This window comes from Alligator mississippiensis, chromosome 7 (genome assembly GCF_030867095.1).
Source record: "Alligator mississippiensis isolate rAllMis1 chromosome 7, rAllMis1, whole genome shotgun sequence".
In the NCBI taxonomy this organism is placed as follows: Eukaryota; Metazoa; Chordata; order Crocodylia; family Alligatoridae; genus Alligator; species Alligator mississippiensis.
The window spans coordinates 18,000,354-18,026,188 of NC_081830.1; the positions used below are offsets into that span (position 1 = coordinate 18,000,354).

General features: G+C 58.1%; 1 protein-coding gene across 8 annotated transcripts in view; it reads right to left on the reverse strand.

Annotated features, from left to right (window-relative positions):
- Nucleotides 1-838: 838 nt before the first annotated feature.
- Nucleotides 839-25,835, reverse strand: part of TACC1 (transforming acidic coiled-coil containing protein 1) — a 39,236-nt gene continuing 14,239 nt past the window's right edge. For 4 of the 8 annotated variants that reach the window (XM_059730655.1, XM_059730653.1, XM_059730654.1 and 1 more), the window contains exons 3-13: nt 19,800-20,919; nt 15,662-15,722; nt 15,258-15,465; nt 12,643-12,698; nt 9,219-9,356; nt 8,652-8,728; nt 8,095-8,138; nt 7,505-7,665; nt 6,998-7,104; nt 6,091-6,211; nt 839-5,454 (exon numbers count right to left, since the gene is read on the reverse strand). In XM_059730655.1, coding sequence (XP_059586638.1) covers nt 5,386-5,454; nt 6,091-6,211; nt 6,998-7,104; nt 7,505-7,665; nt 8,095-8,138; nt 8,652-8,728; nt 9,219-9,356; nt 12,643-12,698; nt 15,258-15,465; nt 15,662-15,722; nt 19,800-20,758 — 2,001 coding nt within the window. In that variant the 5' untranslated portion in view covers nt 20,759-20,919 and the 3' untranslated portion in view covers nt 839-5,385. Of the gene's footprint in view, nt 5,455-6,090; nt 6,212-6,997; nt 7,105-7,504; nt 7,666-8,094; nt 8,139-8,651; nt 8,729-9,218; nt 9,357-12,642; nt 12,699-15,257; nt 15,466-15,661; nt 15,723-18,457; nt 18,494-19,799; nt 20,920-25,835 lie in introns of all 8 variants that reach the window. The other 4 variants (XM_059730657.1, XM_059730658.1, XM_059730659.1 and 1 more) reach the window with 3 other exon arrangements.

Consider the following 25,835-nt stretch of genomic DNA (forward strand, 5'->3'; position numbering starts at 1 on the left):
GGCTGTCTCAGAAAGAGAAAGTAATTTCCCTGCTGGGGAGGCAGCACGTTGCAAGGTATCACACTGCAGAAACCGAATAAAGGGACCCGACCCGCAGAACAGTGACAGCTCAGGCGCGACTGTGTGGCACTTACTTGGTACTACCAAGGATGTGAAGGTGACCAGTTCAGGATGGTCTTCATAGCGGATGCTTCCAGGGATCTGTGGAACGGCAGGGACGCCTCTGCTTTGTCTCAGAGAGAAACTTGTGCAAAGGGATCAATGTTGAGGGCCACATACTTATTAGTTCACAGCTTGTGGCTAAAACCATCCTAGCCATGGAGGGCAGGAGGCAGTGCTCCAAGGGCACTTCCCATGCGGCTGCATGCAGGGGAGGGCGGACCCTCGACATACCAAAGTGCAACTTTAAGGTGAAATTGGGAACAGCCATTCACTTACCTCACCCACCACAGCCAGCCTTGAAGGGAGCCCGATCACAACACGCAACCAAGTCTTCTTAGGCTGGAAGTTTGTCTCCACAAAGCGCCTGGCACACCATCAGCTAGCAGCAAACTGCCTGGGTCAGCCCCTCTTGTGAAAGCCATTACCGCTGCCCGCAGGGGACAGGAACGTTGTCTTGCACCAATAAGGAGCCATAAAACACTGGGGTTCCTCCGTGTTCAGTTTGGCTTTGACTAATTTCTGTAGTGCAGAGTCCACGCAACCAAGCTGTAGGAGTGAAGTCTGAGCCCACTTCCACGAGTGGAAAGGCAGAGGAATCCCATTGGCACCAGTGGCGTAACCATCACACCCACCTGAATCAGGCCCCTACTCAAAAAAGAGGCAAGTGAAAAGCATCCCAGAGTGGTAAACACAGTTTTTATTCAGGCAATGAAACATGGAAAAAATATATTAGTAATCCTTATTATAATCTCATCTGTGTGAGTATAACTCTTACAAATATTTACCTGACATATAAAAGGGAAATTATTGTACATATAAAATTTATGCGGATGGCAGTTACATACACTGTACAAAGCAACCTGATAGTAGTCAACGCAGAGCGCTCTTTTCCTGCCTCTGAGAAGGAGGGAGGAGGGCACGCAGTGGGAACATGGTGGAAGCAGAAATGCAGTCAGGATGGTCACTCATTGGCACTTTATCGTCTACAAGGGGTCTATCTACGGGCAGGTGTGCACTTGCAGACAGCAACAGGAATTGTTTCACAGGCAGGCGCTCTGGACGCCGAAAAGGGATGCTTCACTTTTACTGCAGAGAGACAGAGAGAGAGATGGCCATACTTTGCACTCAGTGCATGGACATTTCAAGTTTCCTTGCGTTTGCGATGCATCTTAGTTTGCAAGGGGCCCAAGGGGGGTGGGGGGGAACAGAAGATCTTCATTCCCTTTGTGTTCACGAGACACTTATGGAGAGCAGCAATACTTGATGAATTGTCACGGGCGCCCTGCACTGAGAAAGCAGCGACCTTCAAACTCTCCCGCCAGCACTGCTGGACAGCAAGAGATGAAGCATCCTCTTTACAGCCCCAGAGAGAAGGTGCTACAGGGGACACGCCAATCTCTACCACGGCTTCACTCCTGGCTCTGAAGCAGCACACCAGATGCAGCAGCCTCACCGATTTCAAGTTACACACACATCTTCCATTACAGAGAACTATAACCTTTATATATATTTATTATAGACATGTCACTATAACCATCTTATAGTTAATAAATCATTCCTGAGGAATCTTGCTTGACCAGGCTCTAACTACATGCTGAGAGGCACAGGACTGGACGACACTCAGGTGACACAGACAGTGAAAGTGCAACCACTGGACACCAGGGAGCAGGGAAGATCTCATCAAATCAGCGTAGCCCAAAGGGGAGAAGCCCTGTGCAGAGCAGAGGGGCCCGTGGGAAAGGCTGGCTTTAAATTGCAGGCTACAATTTTGCATAGGTGCAGAGAGCAGCATGTCGCTTTGGGATGCTGCGTTCTCCCGAGCAAAGCCAAATGCTGCTGCGAGGGTGCCTTATCTCAGAGCCACAGCACAGCACCGGGAGGAGAGACAGACGGCTCCCTCCAAGCACGAGAAGATTTTCCTTCTGGAGGAGTCGGCCTTCAGAGCCCTCGTGTTCTACTTCGCCAGACTCTCGTCCCTCAACGGGCAAACCTCACCTTGCTCTCTTGGTGCCAACTCAACAATGCCTGCCCTGAAATCTGGTTTCACTTCTCCGGGCACGGCTGGGAGTGTGCACGTGACCACCAAAGCATGCAGCAGCAGGACGGCAGCCAGACACCCCAGCAAAACCGTCTGTGTTCAGAGCAAAGATAAGCGGTCTTACATATCAGAAAACACCTTGTGACATACTTGGAGTGAAGGGAAGTGTGCAGGGCTCCCAGTGCAAAAGTGCTCATCTCACACACACACACACACACACACACACACACAGTATTACAGCCACCTCCTGCCCCTCAGCTTGTGCAGGGTCAGCAGGCAGAAGGAACAGTCACCAACACTCATGCTGCAGAATTAGACTCAGTCTCGGAGCCACCCTCGAGGTCTGCATGGCTGCTCTAGTTACCACCTAGAGCCTGCTCCACCAGGGACAAGACTGGAAGAGAGCAGCTCAATCCAGGCCCCTAGCTACACTTTTATCCCAGAACAATTTGTTGCCATGTTGGGTGAAATCCAGAAGACTAACCCACAGCCTGCGCATGCCTTAATTCCCAGCACATCCCTAATTGGAGGGTTTAATTGGAGCTGAAATGGTGCAGGAATTTGGCCCGCTGCTACTTGAGAACGAGAATTGACTGGGCTGATGCACGATGCTCTGAAACCCTGGGACAACTCCTCCCTCTGTGGCTTTCATTTCCCCCCATCTCTGCTGGGGTCGTCTCCAGAAAGCTTCTAGCCCAGACTTTGCAGACCCCGCAGGCCCAGAGAAACGTCTTAGTGCTTGGGCACTTCCTCAAAGAGCCCCCTTTCGGGTTCACCTTGACTATGTCATCACCCGCTTGCAGAAGCCTCCTGCCAGAGCAGGGGGAGGCGCTAGGAAAGGATCCCAGGGCTATTTGGAGGCTGAGACAGACTCACCATGCTCTGAGCACAGGGGCAAAGCCCAGGCTGTAGGCAAACTTGGAAGGAACAGAGATGAAGGGAAGGCATGCCCCGTGGGATCTGCAGCTGACTGCTCTACTGCCTGGCCTCCCTTTGCAGATCATCTGAGGGAGGCTCTTCCCTCTAGCACGTTGGAGGGGGTCGCTACAGCCAACAGAGGATGGGAAACGGTTCCCGATGCACAGAGCCGAATGCCCAAACAAGAGCCAGGGTCACAGAGGGAACCAGCCACAGGCAAACCTAGGCTGGGATCTCCCCACTGCATGGTGGGCCCCTTCTCTGCTCGGTGCTAAGCTGGTCCCACTAGCTACAATTGTGCTGGGGTCAGTCTGTCTCCTGGGAAACAACATAACCTCTCTCAAGGCATAACAGAAATAATAAAATATACTCCAATATATGGCTCTGATTTAAATAGGTCACTTACCATGCACTCACTGGAAGGAGGGAGAAAGTCAGGGAAAGGCGGCAGCGAAAAGGTTTGCTGAAGTGTGATCCTTGCAGCTGCCTAGGGCTCAGCTCCTCCCATCTTCCTTTCATTTGATGTCTCCCCACTACCCAGGTAGCACCCAGTCACCCGTCCACAGCCTTGCACAGCCCATGCTATTTGAGGGCACACACCAGGAGAGGGCAGCCTTCACAGCACAGCTCTCTGGACCTAGCAAAGCATCCATATAGCCTCTCTCTCAGCTGCGAGCATCATTTCTCCAAGGCTGGAGAAGCAACGTGCCCAGGCGAACGCCACGCAGCCAAGCCCAGGGTGGGCCAGCCCTGCCAGGCACCCACAGGTCAGACCCCTTGCTGAAGCTGGATCATGCAACAGCATCACAAGGACAACGCACACACAGACATCTGTACACACGCCAGCCACACCACCGACAGGCTTCCTGGGTCTGCGCCAGGGCATGAAAGGAGCATCAGCCACGTGGGGGTGGCCAATGAAGGGAAAATGCCCACCACGGCCACAGGGGAGGGCTTTGACTACCTAGCCGCCTGTCTGGAGCCACACATTTTTAAACTGCCCCCTGTATCCGGCTTTTACTGTGCAAGGCTCGTCTGCTTCTGCCAGGATTCATAACACTGAGCAGGCATTTCTGACAGCCTAATCCCTTCTGTCTGCATTCCCCATGGCCGGGCAAGGGGCTGGTCTCACAGCAGTGTTCAGACCCAGCTGCAAGCAACATCCCTTTGCATGCTGCCAATTAGCATTTGCAAATACTGCTAATAAATATTAGGAAGCGACAGCTCCGGCAGTGGAGCAGCTGCAGAGGAAGGCACAGTCCCGCGTTGCTCTGGGGAGAGTGGTTTCCCCTTCCCCCAAAGCAAACACGAGGCAGACTCAAGGCGTGCTTGCAGCCACTTGACCTGCTTTCCGCCGAGTTCTTCCGACAGGACCGAGTGTGTGTCACTGACTGCACAGCCACATCCATCTGGCTGGGGAGAGTCAGGTGTGCAGCTGGGAGGGGGCCAAAGGCTGAAAGTGGGGGAGCACAGAAGGCCCTAGTGCAAGGACAATAAAGTGCACTGGGGAGAAAGGTGCAGGGGCTTCCCTCCCCAGCTGCTGGCAGGGCCTGGGCCCAGGGCCCAAGATGCTGGGTAACACGAACGTACCAGACCCTTGGATCAGCACACAATGAATCACCCCACTTCCAAGCCAGCCATTCCCACTGTGGGGGGTCCACTGGTGAATCCGACCCACATGCAGCAGGATCCCTTTGAGGCCAGGCAGCCCCCACCACCTCCTGCCTCTTCTAGTCATGTCACATACAGCATCGTCCTTTCTCAAGGCACCAGCTTTGCACGGCCCAAGCCCTCTGAGCCTGGCACGGGCTCAGCACCCAGCCTGGACCAGCCCCTTGCATTCAGGAGGCAGCTCCCAAGCAGCGAGATGCCCAGTGCCATCACAACCTCAAACACCAGCTCTCCCACAGACAACTCACAGCCACTCCCCAGTGGCAAGGAAACGCCGCAGGACTGTTTGCCGGGCCAGCCACACAGCCGCTCGCTGACGATTGCCAGAAGAAAAACACCGGCTGGCCCAACCACAGGGAAACCGAGTCGCGCCCCGAGAGACGCTGGGGCACAAGACTTCTGGTGCAATTGGAGCCGCGATGCCTCTGGGACAACAGGCTGTGCGTGGGGCTGCTGAGGCCTGCACCAAGCGGGCAGAAGTGTGCGCGTGTGCTTCTCGTGGCGAGGGGGGTGTTCCTGGGCAATAAGGCAAGGAAGGTGCTTGGAGTTGCAAAACAAAGCGGCCAGGTGCAGAACGGAGGGCGAGGGAACGCAGCTCAGTCGGTCTTCCCCAGCTTCGCGATCAGCTCGTCGCAGATCTTGGTCAGCTCCTCAATCTCTTGGTTCTGGAAGACACACCAGCACCGGGAATGAGCAGCTGAGGCTCCCCCATGGGCCCTGCCCTAAGCTGGCGGGAAAGGCCTGCCATTGCACCGCTCTTTGGGGCAGTCACTCTGGCATGCCACCTACCCTGTGCCCCACACGCCTGGCCCACAGCACCCGAGCAGCCAGGGGCAGCCCAGCTGGAGGAAAGGCAGGCATGGGGAAGAGGAGACCTGCTATCTAGCACGATGCCAGGGAGCTCCTCTTGTACAAGCTGGTGAGGCCATATGTGGGGAGAGATGAGCATGACCTGGGTGCCCCTGGGCAGGCTGGTGACCCTCCATTGTGGGGGATGCATCACAGCCTGAGCAGGAACCTCATCACCATCCAGCCTCTGTGCTTCACACCCCCAGGGGAGGGGCAGCCTGAAACACCGCTCCCAAAACCTCTGCCCACAGCTCAGCATGGCTGCAAGCAGTCAGCGACTGAGCTTGAAAGGGAAGGGATATCCCAGCTCAGCCACAGATTTCTGAGGCCTCCTCTCTCATGCTGGCTCCGACCTGAGGAACCAGCCCAGGGTCAGCAGGAGACGCTGTGAATGGCAGCCCACCCCACGCAGGGACCCCACTATGTCCCGGCAAGGCAGGGGCGGCCTTTACCTTCTGCTGCAGGGCTCTCTCCAGGGACTCCACCTTCATCTGCTCCTTGCGGAGGCCGGCATGGAGGGCTGCACTCTCCGCCTTGGCTTTTGTGCGCACCTGAGCGATTTCTTCATTGGCTCTTCATTGGGGTGAGAGAGAGACACACACACAGCATGAACACATGCATTCATCTCCCTGGCCAGTGCCCTCTTACACTGCACAGCCTGTGGGCAGTCACCCAAAGGTCAATGGGCCGAAGGTCAAGCTGCCAGGAGTCCAAGCAACACCAGGCCCCAGCCCTGCTCACGAGGACAGCAGCTCTCTCATCCTGGAGGAGTCGCAGAGCTTAAATCAGCTCCTAAACTGGCTTACTGAACTCTGGGGCAAATCCCAGGATGGAAACTCAGCTGGCAGGGCTTGTTCCCACCTAGTTTAAACCTGCTCCCAGCCGACTTGCACCCACACAAACATGCACAGCCAGGGATGTGTGCTTCTTTCCTGAAGCCCATTTGAATTCACACCTTGGGGCCAAATGCTGCAAACCTGCCATGATGCCAAGCCCAGGGGAGGGGGCCGGTTCTACCTTCCTTCTTTAGGAATCAGAGACTCCTTGTGACGCTGACTCTTGGGAAGGCCAGAGGGCACTGCCTCATGAGGTCACTCCCAGAAGCAACCCTAATCATGCTGCGGGTACCCCCAGCTTCACTGCCATGCCGAACGCACCACATGTCAGACTGCAGGGACACAGCTCGTCCCCAGGGCAGCTCCCCGCGAGTGGTCAGACGCACGACCGCAGACTGCTAGCTCTGTTCTGCAGCCTGGGTTATCTTGGAGCGTCAGCTTCCTCTCAATGGGAAGCAGGACCCTTCTCAGCACCACACTGTGGAGCGAGCCCTGCCAGAGCTGGCCTTGCTCAGGTCCTTACTTGTCTAACTTCTCTTCTGCGTGGATTTTCAGGGCCTGGTACCGCTGCTCTTCTTGCTTGACCCGGGTTAAGTAATCCTGAGCACATTTTTTCAGAGCTTCTTCATTCTGGAAAGCAAATTGCACAACCCTGGTGACTCACTGAGCAAAGGGAGTGAGTCCATCCATGCTGATAAGCTGCTGCCTAGCAGCGATGTCATGCACAGAACTGGACATCTAGCCATCCCTCCACAAGCCAAAGATCCACTCTACGCTCTCCCTTGATGCCCTGCCTTCACACCAGCCCCTGACCACCCTTCCTCCTGCTCCCGAGGTGCTGCTATTCGCAGCCCATAGGAAGAACGTGACAAAGAGGAAACGGCTCCACAGTGTGACCAGCAGCAACCACCAGTGGGAATGGTGTTTCTCGTGCCTCCCGACAGTTATCTGGGCCAGACCCCTGCTCCGGGACCAGAGCGCTGGCTAGCGATAGAAAGCTGGGAGGCATGAGAAACACCATTCAAAGCACCTTTTTAAATCCTTCCAGGACGCCCTTCAGGTTCTCGTATCGCCTGAACAGATCCGACAGGGACCTCTCCACTGAGTTGAGGTCCGCCAGGGCCTGCTCCTTTTCCATCGTGAGCTGCTGCAAGTTCTTCTGCGAGGTCATGTTCGTCCTCTGCTCATCCTCTGAGGATCAGAAGCATACCATGGTAAGCCGCAGCTCCTGCCCCGCAACCCTACGTGGGGCTGACCTGGCTTTGATTCCTCTGGGGGGGACTCTCCCGCTCCGGGATGAGACACCCGCAGAGGGCTGCTGAGGGCTTGTGCCCAGAAGCCTTGCTAGCTGCGTGCCCAGGCTGCACTGCCATGAAGCAGAGCCTGGGGGAGCCAACGTACAGGACTCCCAGGACCACGGGACAAGGGGACTACCCCCGGCAACCCTCCGCAGCACGTGTTGGGACAGGTGGCAGCAGCTGCACGCAGAAGGGTCACTGCGGTGAAGCCAGCAGGGCTGGCCAGGGTGCTCTCAGGGAGCTGTAGAGACCGAGTCCACTTCTGCACCCTGCACCCCAGCCCCCCCATGCCAGCCCCTGGCTCCCCCCCGAAGGGCCTCACCTATCATCTGGGCAATGGTCTTCTCGTATTCAGCCACAATTTTCCTAGGATGAAAGGGAAGGGTCGTTAGCTATGCCTCGCTTGGTGTGGGTGGCAAGGCCAGCAGGAGCAGTTGCTGACACATGGCATCCATCACTGAGCATGCTGCACAGAGCCCGGCAACCCCAGCCACTGTAGGTGGGTCAAGGAGTGGCCTCCTCTGACTCTGCCAGTCTTCCCCTGCTCTCTCTTCTCTACTCATCCCCAGCAGCCTCCCCCAGCACTGCCCTTGCCTCCCCCGGCTCCCCGACACAACTGGTCTGGATCCAAGCACAGGGAGCGCCTGTCATACCACACTGTCTGCATGTCACATTCCAGCCACGTTACCCGTGGCCAACCCGAGCCATGGGCAAGGTGGCAGGAGGTGTGCACCAGTGGTGCTCTGTGACACTCAGCACTCCACCACCAGCACCCCCGGGGCTGGACAGACCAGCCACCTCTGTCATGTGGAGCCCGGCAGCCTGCGGTGCCGAGCGGACCTGTCCATGCAGGGTTTCCCAAGTAGGCACACGCATTACCTCATTTCCAGGACTTCCTGCCAGCTCTCTTCGTACTTCTTCTTCCACTCGTTGGCTTCAATCTCCTTCGCGATGATCTGGATCAGGGTGGACACAAAGTGCACCTCCTTACTCCCTGCCTCTCAGCACTCGCTCTGGGCCAGTGCACAGTGCGGAAGCCCTGTCCCATCCCTTGGGCCTCACCTCTAGCCCTGGCAGAGGACTTGCTGTAGCCAAACACAAGTCGGTACATTCAGCACAGGAGAACCGTGTCCCTGGGCTTGTGATACACCAGAGGAGGTCAGACTAGCTCTAACAGCTCCCTTAAACCCAGAATGATCCATCTGCCCCACAAAGCAGCCCCACGGCACCTCCAGCTGCTCAGGAGACCAGGGGCACCTTGGCATCTGGGGCCATGAGGTGCTGGACATTGGGGAGGGTCCAGGTACCACCGTGTCTCTAATGCCACTGTGCTGGGCATGGTGCACACATGCACATGCATGCACACTCGCATGCGCACAGGTGAAGGCCCCCAGGCACAGGCATGTCCCCTTGCGCAACGCTGGCACTAGCACACCCTGCCCTCACCTCTTCCCGTATTAACGTGAGCACGGCTGTCTTGTCCGATTCGCGGAGGCAAATGCCATCCAAGGGATTCTCACTTTGGCTCACTCCAGTCACGACAGCTGCCGGGGCTTTGTCTGTGGAAGTCAAGCCAGAGCTGCCCTGTGGGGAGGACAACCAGTCAGTGACCTGCTCAGGGCATGGCCTTTCTGCCTCTTTCCCTTTGCCCAGGTGCCCCCCTAGCCCTACCGGCCTCTCCCCAGGCCCAGGACTTCCCACAGCAGTGTGCTGACCACTCAAGGCCCCGGCTCCTTTCCAGGAAGCCCCTGTGCAGGGCTGAGGCTTGCTGCTTACCTTGTGCCCTACAGCAGTGTGCTACTGAGCCTGGGGCTGCTTGCAGGAGCCATGCCCTGAGGGCACTGCGGGGCAGAGCTCCCGGTTCACATCAGGAAGCTCAAGGGGAGGCACAAAAGCAACCCCTGCCAGAGCTCACAGGAGCCTAGGCTTCAACTGGGCTAAGAAGTGCCGGGGCCAGCCTGCCACGCACCAGCCACGTCCTCCTCAGAGCCAGGCCTGCCATGGCATCACCTTTCCGGTGCTACAGCCCAAGCTCAGGGCCAAACAGTGGGAGCTGTGCCAAGTGCCTGGAGCCACAGCCACATGGGGCAGGGCCTTCAGGGGAGAAGTCTCCTGCCCCAGCCATGTCCCACGGGGCAGGGCTTTTGCTGCACGGACGTGTCTGACCTGCCAGCACCAGCCCTTTGCTTGGCCCTGGGCATTGTGCTGGGATTCCCAAGAGACTGACAGCCCGTGGGCTGAGACCAAGGCCAGCCTCTTGGGCTGTGCAGAGCAGCATCCAGCTGACCTCGCCCTGCCCTGCAGACAGCTGCTGCCTGCTGCATGGATGCACTGGCACGGGCTGCAGCACCCCCCGACTGAGTCGGGCCCTGGGGAGGCCTGGCAGGACGCCCCAGGACAGGAGGTCCTTGTGGAAGCTCAGGGCCTCTGGACAGCCGGCTGTGCATTTTCCGACAGCAGCCCCAGCTCGGACGTGCCCCGTGACCCCAGCTCGTTTTTGGCGAGCTTCCCACCAGGCAGAGCTCCAGAACCCAGCAGGCTGCCAAGGAAACAGATGCACCTCTGCAGCTCTCCCCCGCTGGCCGGGCTATAATTAGCCCAGTCACATGTGCTCTGCTACAGGGTTCCTCCTTGCATAATCCAGCTTTTTTCCTCAATGCTGCAATGCGAAAGCTACAGTGCCACAGCCCAGGAGAGATTTCACGCAGCACATCCTGGCTCTCCTGTCCGGGCCAGGGCAGCTGGGAGGCTCCGGGACATCATCCCCAATCTCTGGCTTCCTAAATCGTTAATTCTGTCCCCTTGGCCATTGTGACAGCCCCTCGCAGGGGTCTCCTTGGAAACCGGCTGTGGTGCCATAAATAGGAAAGCGCCGCACAGCAACGTGGGCTCTGGGAACAGACAGCGTTCTCCAGCTCGGAGCTCAGCACCAGCATTGCCTATGGCATCCCTCCCCTGGGCCAGGCCAAGGGTGGATCCAGCTCCCCTTGGCACAGCCTCTGCTTGGGCACTCGCAAGGACAGGGGAGCTTCACGGGCAGGCCCTGCGAACAAACTCCATCCTGGCTTCCTCTCTTAGACATGTGAGAGGACAAAGAAAAAGGAAAGAGAAAATAAAACCTATCAACTTGGTTGCCCTGGTTTACTGCTTATGTGACCTGGCTCGGGTGAGAGGGGATGGATTTGACCTCTCCTGTTGAGTTCTGACCTCATGACATGGGGGCCAGGCCTAAGCCAATGTCCCTCTGATAATGCTGATGCTTTTTAAATTGATTGGTCGGCATCAAATAACACCTGTCCCTGACTGGGTCCAGGTGGTGAGGTCAGTAGGGCTATTTAGGAGGGTCCCTTCAGGAAGAAGGGGAGAGGACGTTTTTAACACACACGCACAGAAGCATGGACCTCTGCAGATCTCTCGCATGCTCTAGATGAGGAAGTGAGTAATTTACCAGAAACCTAACTAGCAACTTAGTTGACTGTAATCTGGACGCACATCAAAAGGCTGACAAGCCACTCAGACTTGCTTAAGGTCGATTTTCTTTCTATATTTTGCTATTGGTATTCCTTCCCCCTCCCTCTCTCCCTCTTTGCTCAATAAATCTATCTGTTTTAGCATGCCTCACTGTACGTACTTAAGAGGGAAGGGACCCGAAGGTGGGCTCAGCTATTTTACTTTCTTCCTGCATGGGAGGCTGCCAGTGAATGCTTCAGGCTAACAGAAGCACCCCAAAATCCCAAGATCTACAGGGCCTGTGTATCCTGGGCAAGCCAGGGCACAGACAAAGACCTGAGTCCGGGTGGTGGCGGCGGTACCCCAAGCTTCCAGGTTTGCTCTGGAAAGTGGGTCGGCCAGATGTAGGTGCCCCAGGGCAGGCACTTGAAGCTTGGTTTTGGGCTGGGTGCAGAGAGGTGGGTGGCTCAACGTAGGAGCATCCCCTACTGGCCCGCTGCAGCACCTGCACCTGACCTCAGCCCCAGCTCCTGCCACAGGGCAGCTGCTTCCTCTCCTGCCAACCTGCAGCCCCAGCAGAACAGTGCACCAATGCCGGATGCTGCTGAGTGCCCCTGGCTGCCTGCATCCTTGCTGGGATCTCACACTGCCTCTGCCCCTTCATGCCACAACAAACTGGCTGCTGTGCTCAGAGCCCGGGGGCCCAAGAGATGCAAGTGCCTTCTCCTGGGCCTGCCCCCCACCACGGCCCAGTGTCGTCCCTACCAGGGAGAGCATTTTTCAGATCTTGCCCATCGCAGCCATCTCCCTGCCCCTCCGTGCACAGGGACCAAGCAGGGGGGGTGCCCTCTTGCCCACAGCACAGTTGTACCAGCTGGAGGAGTGCACAGCCCCCCCGTAGTGCTGCTGCAAGCGTGCCTGGGCCACCCCAGACTGAGGAGGTGCAGGGGGTTCACAAAGAGCAGCAAGATTCTCTAAACCTCCCTGGTTCAGTGCTTTAAAAACTTCAGCTCCAAACCCACTTCCCCGGGAGGGTTTTACAAACACTTCTGACCCCAGCAAGGCTCCTCCAGATGTCCCCGGGCCCCTTGTGCAGCTCACGGGGACTTGGGGCGGTTGCAGGAGCCATGTCATGTGGAGTGGTGCACACAGCAAGAAGCAAGGGCTACAGGGTGGGCACGGGGTCACTGACCATATGCAATTCCCCTGCCCCATGGTGCCAGCCCAAGGTCGGACTCTTGCTCATGTAGAACAGCTCCTACCCCAGGCAAACAGTCCCGCTGGCATCCTCGGCTGTGAACGCAGGCTGAGGGACCGGGCTGTGCAGGCACCTGGGCGTGGGGGCCAGTTCTGCCGTGCAGACGCACCAATGGCCCGACCCTCCCCCAGGACAAGGGGGAGACAGCAAAGATGCACTCACAGGGAAGCTGCCAGGTGGCTCCTTCTCTGCCTGTCCAGACGCCTCCTTCTCGAGACCTGCAACACAGGAAGCAGCAGTGAGCGCTGCCTGCAGAGCACAGCCTGTTGGGGACCTGGGGACAGGAGGGCTCACAGCCATCCCGCCTGGTCCCAGGGCACAGTGGGGGAGCGCAGTACCAAAGGGCAGACCAGGGCAGGGCTGCTGTGACACAAGGAGATGCGGAGAGAGCACTGGGCAAGAGGCTGGCAGTCGGTGGGTAAGCAGCAAATGCTTCCACGTGGGGCACTGCCCGAGTGGAGGGGATTGCGCCAGCCACATCTGCCCCGTGCCCAAATGGGAGACCCTGAGCCCACAGGGCCCCTGGAGGGTGACTGGGGTAACACAGCAAGGGGCTGGCTGGTGCCATGCAAGGTCATTGCCCTCCTGGGGCACTCAGAGCCAAAAGGGAGCAACATGCCCATGCGTGCCCTGCCAGCTGTCCCCGGGGATGGTGCGTGCCCGTGCATGCCCTGCCCTGGAGACAGTTGGCTCCCCAACCACCCACAGGCCTTCATGGGACCTCCCAGCCTCAGCCTGCTGAGCATCCTATTGCGCAGCAGTTGGCAGGGCACTGTCAAAAGAAACATGTGGCTGAGGCCTCAGGTACCTGCTGCCTGAGCAGAGCCAATCAATCTCCTGGGAGCATAGCCTGGCCCGACTTAAAAACCACTGCTGCAGTCTCTGGTACACCGCGCCCTGGCTAATCACCAGTGCTGTACTCTACCCCAGGTATGGCTGCACTCACATATGCACACATGCGTGAGCATGCATACACACACACTTTCCCTGCACAGGGGCAGGATCCTCTGGGATGAAAGGCGTTGCTACATGGGGGGCTTGACTGTGGGTCAGGAATGTGGTGCTAGGGAACACCTGTTTGCTGCTCTTGCTAACGCACACAAGCCTCACACCAAAAGGTTTCACGTGACCCTTTCTATTCTCGACAGCAGCAGCAGAGAGGAGACGGCTGCTCCTGCAGGCTCTGGCATTCACAAGTCTCCTGCAGCCTCACGTGACTTGCAGTGGAGATTACCACATCAGTTTATTGATGACTGTGAGAGCAACCAGCTCCTTGCTCATGGACAGGGCAGGGCGCACACAAGCACCTTCTCTTCCAAACGCAGTAGCATCAGGGAGCAGGGCCGTGCACCCACCCCCATGTCTGCACAGCCTAGTTCATCCTCCCCGCTTAGCCTGCTATGGCAGCCTGGGGACTACACCACGGGCCTGAGATTCCCCTTTCTGCCCTGGGGCTCTGCTTTTGCTGGCACCAGGCTAGAACAGGCTGCTCGCAAGAGGGGCATGCGTGGCACTGATGGGGACCGGGGAGTCGTGCCCTGAACACTGGCTTGGTGCTGGCACACAGACCAAGAATGCAGAATAAAGGCCTTTTGCACAAAACCCCTCTCTGCTTGTAACAGTGGGCAGCTGCTTCTCAAGAGCTTCCTCCCTCGCAGGGAGCAGGGGGAGCTCTGCTCCCCAGCCAGCCTGTCTGCAGACCGCTACAGCTCTATGTGCCTGCCCGGGAGAAATGATTAATGAATAAGCAACAAACTGTCTGGGCAATGGCTTTGGATTTGCCATGCGGCTCTTTGCTATTTGCACCTATAGCTCCGATATCGATTTGATTTCACCGCTGCCTGGCTTTTAATTATCTGCAAATGGATCCGCTCTGTAAATGTACCAGGGCAGACAAAACAATGCAGCCACTGGCAAACCCAGTGTGCTGGAAAACACACGCGTGTGCAGCCATCCCCAACGGGCTCGTTAATGCGTGGAGACATAGAAGGGTAGAGCAGAAGGATCACGCACATGAGCCCGGTCCAGCCTGCAGCATGTGGTTTAGCCTGGGTCTCTCATCAGTCAGATGAAGAGACTGCCGGTTGATCCCCCACCTCTCTGGGCTGCTGCGAGGCTCAGCTGCCGCTTGCGCAGCGCTTCAACCATGCTGCGTGTAAACTGATCACGCTGCTTCTAGCAAATACTTTTAAACGTCAGCCCAGGCACTGCCAGCGCCCCTGCAGCTACACACACGCTTGACAGGTGCCAGACAACAAGCAGAATTGGCAGGTTTGGACAAACGGGGATCGATTTCCGATCTGCTTTCTCCCCTGCCCAGTTTGCGAGCTGCTACTTCCTGCCGGCTTCACAGGGCAAGACTGACTCTGCAAACTGCCTGCCCGAGCCATGCGACAGCAAGGCTAGCAGGAAAACCTGCCCTGCAAGCAATAGTGAGCCTGAATTAAAACTGTAAAGTCACTGCCTGGGCCCTTTTCGAGCAGCGGTGATGGAAACGTGTTTTCTAATGTGCCTCCGTCAGCATCACCCATGGGAAGCGCTACAGCCAAAGGGGATGAATAGAAGCTCATGGATCTTCTATAGCACGTACAATACATGGGAGCAGTCCAAGGGCTTTGTTGCAGTACCGGCACTTGTCAGCCTCCCAGTGTGATGGCCTCAAGAAGCCCCATCTGCAGTTGCAGGCTGTTTTGGAAATATCTCAGCTGCTCTGGGAACACAACCCCGTCGGTCTATAGAGTCGGATATCAAGACAGCCATGGACAGTGACGCCGTACCTGCTTCTGAGGGGGGGAACGCAAGTTTCGTGACAAGCGCAGGGATGGTGGAGCATTCAAAGTACTCCAGGTCGTCTTCGGCCTCCCCTTTCACTTCCAGCCCAGGCAGCTTCTGGCTGCAGGACGTGGAGGCCAGCTTCTCCTCATCTGTGGCATGTCCGTCTCGATTTGCGACTTCTGGGAGGTCAGAGATCAGCGCTCCTTCTCCCTAGAGCATTGGGGTACATAGAGAAACATCAGGCTAATTAGTCCGGCAAGTCATTGGCTAGTTTGTGGAAAAACAGGGATGGCTTATCACCCCCCAACAAGCCACAAGCGCCCCTGCTCCCCCTCACCCCACTCCTCTCCCACGAGCTCCCTTGATTTCCGAGGGCCGCCAGGGAGAGCCACCCACCCGCCCGTACCTGAGGTCCGACATCCAGGACCAGGGGCTGCGTTTCATACTTCTTCACCTTGCAGCCGCTCCTGCAGACAAGACAAACAGACAGTTTTAGGCCTGGGGGGGCTGCCAGTCGTGGAGGAAACGGGGGAGGTGGCGGGAAGGGCAGGTGCAAAGACAGCTGAAGCAATGACGGGCAGCCCCAGCGCTAGCATCGCACCCCGCTGACGGGACGCGGTCCCCAGCTTGTTGGGGGAGACCGCGACAGGCGCGTCCCGGAACACCGCACAGTGCAAAGAACCAGCCAGCCATCCCATGGTTTCTTCAGCACGTTTATTCCTCCCTTTCCCCTCCACAAAGGAAAAACCCAGAGGGAGCGACTCTGGGGGCGGAGGATGAGGACCGAAGCTGGAAGAGAGAGCTCTCCCTTCTCCATCATCCGAAGCTTGCCCTGGCGGCATCATCTGGACGATTTCATTAGGGGGCAGCAGTTCTGCCCAAGTCCCCGCGCCGCCTGACCTCCGTGCTGTCTGGTGCCCATGCCCGCAGCATCCAAGCATCGGCAACTCTCCCTGGCAAAGTCGTTGTCTCCTTCCCGTGTGGCAGGTACCAGTGCCACTCCACTCCTCTTCAGCTTCAGCCTCCCTCTCTGGTTAGGGGCAAGGAGACTCCTGGCAGAGGAGGGCTGGAGCTCACCGCCACAGAGCTCACCCTCAGGGTGGTGGGATTTTCAATCCCTCCAAACAAGACAGCTTTCCCGACAGCAACCGGTGGCCCTGGCTCTGGTAAGAACAAGCCCAGGCAGTGGCATGTGGATGGGGGGTTTCTGTGAAGGCCCCGTACACCCAGGCCTTGATTTGCAACAAGATCCTGCTGCACCCAGCTGCCTTCCCTCCAGGCATCCTCACAGCTCCTGCTCCCTCTGCCTGCCTCCCCTTGTCCGCAATGCTTACTCTCCACACGTGGCATGGGCAGGCACTAATGGGCACACGGCATGACGCTGCATGGCATGCACATGAGGGACGCTGCTTGCAAGGTACTGCTCGCACCCGTGTCCACCTGAAAACCTCTCCAGACTTTGCTCGTCTCCAGGACTCAACTGCAAACAGTTGCAGCTCACGTCCCCAAGACCTTCAGCTGATCCCCCTAGAAAGATAGCAATCACCACAAGAGGTCCCAGGCACAGGGCAGCCCACTGGATCAAAGCACCCACCCCCCAGTAGCAAGACAGCTCTGCAAGCGGAAGGGGCAGGGAGGCCACAGCCAGCCACAGCCTAAGGGGCATGCCCTGCACAAGCTGGGCACCACGGGCCACTCCATACTTTGTATCTACAGCCTTGTGTGTGCCCGGACAGAGCTCCTATTCAAGCAAGTCAAATTACATCGGGTCAGGGAAACATCTGCAACAGAGGCTCCTAAATCCAGATGTGCAAGGCTGCTCCATGAGCCCACAGCTCCCCACATAGCAGCACAGGACTCTGAACAGCTCGGACGCGAGTGCCAGCCCCGAAGCCTAGCTCTGCTCCCGTCTGCACGTGCTCTAAGTCTCCCCCCGCTGCACTAGCAGACAACGGGGGTGTTTACTGGGAGGATGCACCATACAGAAACTGAACCTGCCTCCCCAGCTAGTTCTGAGTGTCCCGACCTGCTTCCGCCCCCAAATGAAGCCCGAGCAGGTTGCTAGACAGGCAACAGCCAGAGGGACTGAGCCCCCCTGCGGACAAGACCAGAACCCATAAGGCCAGTGCACCATGGCTTGCCCTGCTTTCCTCCTCACCAGCACAAAGTGCACAGAGCTGAAGCACAGCACTGCCATGGAGGTAGCACCAAGGCAGGGCCAGGGCCGGCTGGGGGATTTCGGAGAAGCACTCCACATTTTGCAGGCCTCTCTACTCAGGGTGCTCATGCACAGGGGTGCCGCGTGTGCTAGTTCGTGCCAGGCCGGGGGTCCCACGTGCCAGGCCAGGCTGCACTGGGCTACTGCTGCAGGTCCCCAACATGCTGGGGTGGCACAGCTCTTCTGCCCAACACCCTGGCACCCGTCCGTCTCCCCGGCTGCTCTAGCCAGGCTCTGTAGCTTATTAAGACTAGCCAGATGCTTAAGAGAGCCCCTCCCTGGGACAAGCACTGTGCATTGAGGGTCAGCACCTTCCTTCGGTCTAGGCCCAGAAATTAGCCAGGAGGCTGAGCTATGCCAGCCTGGTCCATCCCTGTCCTCCCTACTACCATGCTGGGGCCAAGTCTACTTCTCTGGAGTCAGCACCTGCTGTCCCAGCCCACCCTAACCCTATTTCTAACATGGCAGAGCTACCTCGGAGCACTGGCTCAGGTCTCTGGAGACCGGGACCTTCCCACTTTGCCTGCAGGGCGACCTGGGACAGCGACTTCTTTCTGCTTCCGCTCCCGCCCTGCGTTTGCACGGTCTGCCGTGCCAGAATAGGATCTACCTCCGAGCACGGTCATAGCAGGGCCCAATTCTGTCTGGGCACCTGGCATTACTGCAGTACCAACGACGAACTGCTCTGCACTCGAGTGCTCACAGGCTTCATATGCTGTCACAGCATCAAAGTGCACTGCAAGTGGCATGCCATGAGAGCAAGCACAGGCGCACACCGCAGGCACGACTGCTGTCCCGCCCAGCCCTCCGCACTCCCCCTCGCAGGGCTAAGCTGCCCGATGAAACGAAGCCGGAGAAGTGCGGGCAACATGAGCCGGACCACAGAGCTCCAGAAGCAGGAAGGAGCCTGCATGCCGGAGAGAGGTGGGGTTGGAGGATGCCAACACACACCGGAAACAGAGGAGGAAACGGAAGAGTACTTACAACAGAAAACAGAGAAATTTCACTTGTTCGGTTGTCCTGAGGCACCAAAGAACAGACAGGAGAGAGACAGACAGATGGAGAAAAAAAAAAAAATCAAAGCATGTGTAAAGACCTGGATAGCATCTCTGCCCTGCACAGTCCTGTCCTTGGGGGCATGCAGGCACGATGTGTTTGCCCTCAGAGGTGACCACGGTCCATTACAAATCGAAATCCCTCTGCTTCCCATACTTCCCTTCCTGTGCCCTGGCTGCTGCTCCCATCTCAGGTGCAGCAGAAAGACCCCCAGACTTCCCAGGAAACCCATCTCTGATACAAAACCGCTCCCTGCTTTGCTGCTGCATGCTAACCCTTTGTCCTGGGGGTTGTATCAAGAGACTCGACTCTCACCTGACACACTGATTCTGGCGTTTATCATCCTGCAACTTCAAACCCTCCCTCCAAATGAAGTCAACCAGAGCCTTCAGGCCCAGGCAGGCCAGACTTGGGAGAACCCTGTGCCAGCATGGAGGAAACACGGAGGACGCAGCCCAGGGTGTGCTGCAGCAAGGCAGCCTGCATTCCCGGGGCGCTGGGGGGCCTCGCAGCCCGATTCAGAATGGCACGGCTCACGGGCTTAACCGACCCACATGCAGCAAAACCGCTCTGTAAGGGAAGACAAAGCCCGTGCTGCCTGTGCCAGGGCCGAAGAGCGGAGAGAACAAATGGCCTGTCAGTCTAATGGGCCCTCTCTGAGCTAGGGACAGGAAGTCCTGTGCCAAGATGCAAAACCTCTCAGCAGTACCTGGTTACAGACACCTGTGTTTATTTCCAAGAAGAACCACAAATTGGCTGCTATTGAGACGCTTGGAAATTTCCCCCCACCCCACCACGGTGCAGTAGTTTTGAATGCCCGGTCTGATGCCCTTTCCTTTCAAGTTCCAAACACTGGACTCCCACCCCGCCGTGCTGCTTAACACCCTGCAAACCCTCTCGCAGGCTGGTGCCCCCAAGACATGCCAGGACAGCTACCCCTCACTGTCTGACACACCAAAGCAAGCACTGCTGAGCTCATCTGCCTCTCTCATCTCATCAGTTCCCGAGGAACAAGAAGTCCTGGATGGAAGAAGAGATGCAGCTCAGTCTGCTGACAGCACAGGGCAGCCACAGACATCTAGGGGTGCTGCAGACTCTGGCCATCTACTATGACTCCTGATCTGTTAAGTTTCTTCACCAGAAGAACAAGGATGAGAGCAACGCTCTCTGAGAAAGACAGGAGAGAGCAGCTAGCCCAGAGAGCAACCATCAGCTGTCCATCCCCACCATGGGCACCAGAGCCGCAAACCCAGCGCGCACCGCCACTCACGTTATCAAGCGCGACTTGGCTTTCTTTGGCGAGCCTTTGCCTAGCAGCAGCTCCTCAACCTGCACCTCCAGCGTCTGAGACTCCAGGATTTCATTGAGGTCGTTATCAGCAGTGGGGCAGGGGTCCGCAGCTGTGTCGTCCAAGCTCTTGGTGGGTTTGAAAGGATCCACGGAGTCAAGGTTGGTGGGGTCAAAATGATACGACCCCTTGGGCATGGTCGGGGAGTTCTGCAAAGCAGAGCTGCCCCCAAAGGGGTTGAAGCTGGAACTGTCCCACTGGCTGGGGTCCACCTTGTAAGACCCTTTGGGGAGCGGCACGTCATCCACAGCCCCAGCCACACCTTCAGCGCTTGTGGGCTTGAGAGCAGCATCCCTCTGCCGCTTGGGCGTCAGCTTGCTGCCTGGCTTGCGGTTGGCTTTCTTTGACGGAGCTCTCTTGCCCTCTGGGTTGTCTGCCCCGGGCGTAAAATCAAACTCTAGTTTCAGGGCATGCCCCCGGGTCTCCTCCAGCAGCTCCCCCCCATTGCTGCTGGCATCACTGCCAGGAACAGGGAAGGTGTGCAGGGCTGCTGGAGGAGAGTTCGGTATTTTGGACCCTCCCGTCACAAAGGGGTTCACGCTCTCATCGTACTCCTCTGGATTGAACTGGTATGACGCCTGGGGGACTGGGACTCCCTCCTCCGCCAGCTCCACGTCCACCCTCTTCCGAAGGGAAGGTGGCTTCATTTTCTTCAGCTTACTCTTGCTGGGCACCCGCTCCAGAGCAGCGCTGGCAGCCTGGGGCTCGTCATCCACTGACCCTTTGAGAGAGATGACCATGTCTTCTCTGGACATCCCCTGCTCCCAAGGGGTTATGGGGGCATCGGCCGTCACAAGCTGGTCTGGAGCTGATGTTCCCAAGGATTCAGGGCCGGTTTCACTGCCAGGTGCTGCCACTTCTGTCCTGGGAGCATGTGGCATCACTGGGGAATCTCTGCCAAGCCCGAGGCTAGGCTCTGCGGGGCAGTGCTGTTCGCCCGCAGGGACTGAGAGAGCTGCCTGCGCCTCATCCTCCCAATGCGTTTGGTGCAAGGGCTTCTCAGGAACTTCCACCGCCGGCTGGTCACCGGTGCTGGGGAGCTCTAGAAAGAGACAGAAGAGGCATGTGAGAACCGGGTAACCCACAACATCCCCAGCCAACACTGTACAGACAGGCAAGTGGAAGGGGTTATGAATGGGCTTCTCAAGTGTCAGAGGCCCTACACCAAGATATCCCTCTTTGCACAGATCATCCAAGATCCACCTTTGCCTAAGGGCCATCCCCACAAGCCGTTTACCCTTTGCAACCACCAGCTGCTCCTCAGCTCAAGGCCCCAGTGGGAAGACTCAAAGTACAGGATGAGAACTGGGGACACAGCGAAGCCAAGCAGGAGAGAACGCCCGTGCAGGAACCAGAACAGTCACACACCACATCAATGACCCTCCACAAGTCTCCGTTCCCGGCTTCCCTCCCCTGCAGCCCTCTCGGACTCGGACTGTCCAGGGAGCAAGATGGGCTTGGCAGTGCGACTGGACAGCAAACGCATCCAGGCTCTGGGGAAACCCCTGGCTTGGGAGGATCACACAGCACTTCTTGTGGGCTCCCACCAATAGCAGCCAGGCTGCCAATGCTGCATGGAAACAGCAGCCAGAACCACTGCTCATCCAGACACAGAGCTAAAAACCCAACCCATCTCCAGAGACCACCCCGGAAAAGCCACCTGCAGAATGGAAACTCCCTTTCCTGGGTTCCCGCACGTAGCAGCACAGGGGTGCGGGCTCAGAAAAGAAGGGGCAGCACGGGTAGTTTCTGACTCCCCGGTTATAGGTGAGCCATCAAGTTGCATGTCGCAGGGCATTGCCCCAGGCCGGCTATGAATTCAGTGTAGCCAGGGCCCTGCTGGCATTCTGGGCCTCACTTGAGGAATGCAAAGGGACTTCTTTAAAGGCCACTAGCAGCCACTGTAATCGGCCATTCGGGCCCAGCTGCGCCACCAGCAGCCATTTCGGCTGCCCCGCAACGTTCCTCAGCCCACAACTTGTGTCCCTGTGGGAGGAAGTGTCCAGCCAAGGGCTGAGTAGAGTGGGACTGCTCAGAGCGGTGGTTGGCCTAAGCATGCTCAGCTGGGAAGAACCCAGCCCCTGGGAATACTAAGGCCCCGTGCCAGGCTCCTGCACACAATTGCACCCACGTGACAGGACAATGGCCTCAGAGCAAGAAGCTCTCCCTGTGCTTAGACAAGACTGCAGCTTTGCTCACAAGAGGCGACATCCAGGGATGGGGGCACCAGGACAACCAGCAGCCCAGCTAGGCTCAGCGAACTGTGCCGTGGCACACCAAAGGCATGGGCCACATCTTGTCCCTGCACTCACGCTGGCAAAAAGGGGATGCCTGGCATAGGGATCATGCACGTCACTGCCAGATCAGGCCCACAAAGAACATCTCTGGGCTCCTCATGACTCAAGCGCTGAGCTGGTCTGACAGCGCCCCTGCTTGCCTCCAGCACCTCTGCCTTTGCTCTCCAGAAAAAGCCTGATTGATTGTGACAAGCCCAGCAATCAGGCAGGGCTCGCCCACACCAGACAGCGCTGCTACTGTACAATGTCCCGGCCCTTCTGGAGAGCTGAGCCATGCCAGGGTGGACTGTGCCAATCCTCACGTGCTTCCTGGGGTTTCCCATGCGCCGTGCCCCTTGGAAGGACTCTCTCTCTTCCTGGGCATGTGCCGTATGCCTGACGCGCAGGGCAGCACGCAAGGAGCTGGGGAGGGTGCTGCCTGGAGATGTGTCTCACAAGCATTAGACACCACATGTCTAAACAGCAGAGGAGGCACATGGGTGGCGAGCAGGCTCCAGTTTGTATTTTAAAGGCAAGCTCTAGCTGAGGTAGCCCACATGCTCTTCCACTCACACGACACACACAGCGCAGGTCACCGCACCACATACACATAGGAAGCCACAGCACCCACCCTACTAGGACAGAGACACAAACTGGGTGTGCACTGCCAAGGTATCGTGCCCAGCTGCAGTGCCCTCAGACATGCCAGGCTGGCAGCTCCACACTGCCATGGCACTGGAGACAAAGTGCCATGGCTCTGGGTCAGATGGGCCCTGTGAGAGCAGGGAGCAGGACACTGTATGCCAGAGCCCCTGTATTGCACAAAGACATGCAGCAGTCACAGGTCCTTCACACATCAGCAATGCAGAGTCCTCCTGCCACTAAAACCTCCCGCACATGTCCAGCCAGGCAATCCAGCTTGAACTGCTGGCCTCGGCCAACCTGCCTGCCACACTGATGGGAAAAGAAAGGTTTGAAGCACTGCTTCACCTGAGCTATGATATCAGGGCTAATTAACACTTCCTCTTTTAAGCCAGTCCAAGCCAGGCTTTTGGATTGACGGGCAGTGTATTAACCACAGCCCAGATGCCGGTGTTTGGGGTGGGAAGAGTAGGCAGGACCCAGCCATAATCCCAAGCAGGTGGATCAACGGGGCACTCCAGAGGGCACCTGCACTTCAGCTCTGTATGAGACGAAGTCCTGGTCCCACCTCCCTGACTCAAGGCAAAGGGCTCTCAGCAGCTGCCTCTCACCGAGTCAACTCCCTTGGCTTGTGGCTGCTATGTGCTCGGGCATGGGGGAGCTCGGATGCCTCTGGAGGGGGCGCAGCCTCGATGGCAGGAGCATGCTGGAGGGGGCATCTGCAGCCGAGGCCTTAGAAGTGATGCTGCACAGAGGCAGGTGCCCACAGTGAAACCCACCCTGCGCACAAGGTGTCCACATGGCATTCCAGATGCTGCAGCTAACTAATAAGGCTATAAAAGGTTTGGGCACCGAGTGCCAGGAGACAGCCTCTCTCCCCCCTCTCCACCCCGCCCCACCGAGAGCCACCAGGGCTCCCGCCTGCAGCTATTAGCAAACTGAACAAACCACATTTTCTCCAAGGCCCTCGATTCTGCAGCTCGCTCCCTCCCCCACGCACAGAAGCTTATTCACACTCAGGCTGCAGCTAAGCCCACCTGTTTCTGCAGGCATGGGCTCAGGGAGGGGGAGCCAGGGTGTGTAGGGAGGCTGGCTGGCTGGCTGCCACCAGGGTTTCTGGGGGCTCTGAGCAAGGCAAGGCCCAGCCTTGGCCTGGACTATTACTGCTTTTAACTTCCTGAGAGCTGCCCAAGACAGGAGGCTCCCGAGCATCTAAGCAATGGCAGAGCTGGCCCCAGGACCCCAGGCAGCGCGGGGCAAAAGACTGACCACAAGCAAGAAAGGCTCTGGGGCAGGCAAGACTCTCCTTGTCCTTGCAGCAAAATCCCAGCTCCGCAGTCTGGGGGGCTCAGGCAGGCTCCCCCCCAGCCTTGCCCACAAAACCCGGGTCCCAGCCGGGGGTGGGCCCAGCTGTTCCGGCCAGCAGGGGCACTGGCCCCGGGACTGGCCGTGTGCAAGGAGGCTACAGTTAAGCGCCCTCTGTGACAAGGGCATGGTGGCACCTGAAGAGAGACTCCCAACCCCAAGCCAGGCAGAGCCAGCTGACGTGCTCTGCTCCTTCCTTGCCTGAAGCACGGTCCTGACTACGCAACAGGCTTATGACACACCACTGGCTTTCCCGCCACGTGGCAGTGCAGTACACAGCCCTCACCGGAGCCACGGGGATGCTGCCAGCTTCTCCACTCATGTCTCAGGCAGCACTGGAAAGCCCCTGGCTGCCCCACAGGGCACAGCCAAGGACAGGGAGCAGAGGAGCCTGCTGTGCCCCTCGGGGTCCTGATGCACCCCTTGTCACAAGCAAGGAAGCAACAGCGCCCTGAGCAGAGAGCCTAGCTGAGATGAGCATCTGGGGGCAGGATCCAGGCTGAGCTGCTGCAAGACGGCTGCCCCCCCCGCAGCACGGTCCCCGCACAGGGTGCAGAGACAGGCTGGGTGTTGGCTGCATAGCTCAAATTCCCCTGTGTAGCCATTCATGGCCAGGGCGATCCCTCCCCCACCTTCTGCACAGAGTCCTGCAGATGCTAGGGGAGAGGAGTCCTTCTCCGGTGCTCAGGGCTAAGATGTTTCAACAAGGGTGGAGGGGGTTGAGCCAGGCACCGTGTTGGGCAGGGCAGGCTCTGCTAAGCCCCCAGCACCAGGTTCAAACTCCACTCCCAGCCACTCACTCAGAGTAGGCAAAGGGGCCGAAGTCAGGCACGGCAGAGCTCCCCAGAGGCGCCACCCCAGCCCCCTTCACCCAGCCAGGGCTGCAGAGAGCGGCCTGCCCAGAGCCCTCATCTCCTCCCCTGGCCAGCAGCTGCATTTCCTCCGACTCCATTGTAGGGGCCAAAGGAAAAGAGCGAGCGCTCCTGCAGGAACAATGGCACAGGACACAAGCCCAGCAGAGTTTTCCTGCACCCCCCGCAAAGCAGGAGCACCCCAAGCCAGCAGTGAGCAAGGACAGGCCTGGCACAGGTCTTGCAACAGCCTTGGAAAAGGTCTGGCAGCAGTTTGGGGAGCAACCCCCTTCACCCCGTCTCCGCAGCGTAACGGCTGCGCTGCTCCGCCTGTGCATTGACATTCCAGTCTCCCTTGCCTCCCAGCCGCCCCCATGCCGTCGGTGAGTCATGTTTGGAGAGCCAGCCTGCCGGCTCCGCGCAGCCCCCCTCTCACTCATGCGCGCCTGTCAGGAGCACCCAGGCGCTGCCGGACCAGCCAAGGGGCTGCAAGCCTGGTTGCCTCACGCCACTCGCCTGCACGATGCTGCAACGTAGGTGAACTCCGCTGCGCCGGTCCGAGCGACACTGGGAGGACACACGCCAGATGCCTGCAGCTCAGTAGCGGCCACCTGGAGCTTTTCTGACAGACCAGGGAGCCAGCTCCTGCCGCTGCCTCCTTGAACGGGCACCCCCTCCCCTCTGCACCCTGCCCACTAGGTCACAGTGCACTGGGCCCAAGGGGCAGTGGGCAGCAGCACGTGCTCCCAGGCTGGGCAGAGACAAGCCTTGATGAGTCCTCCTGCATGCATTCGCATTCCCTCCTCTGCCTTGTTCACAGGCGC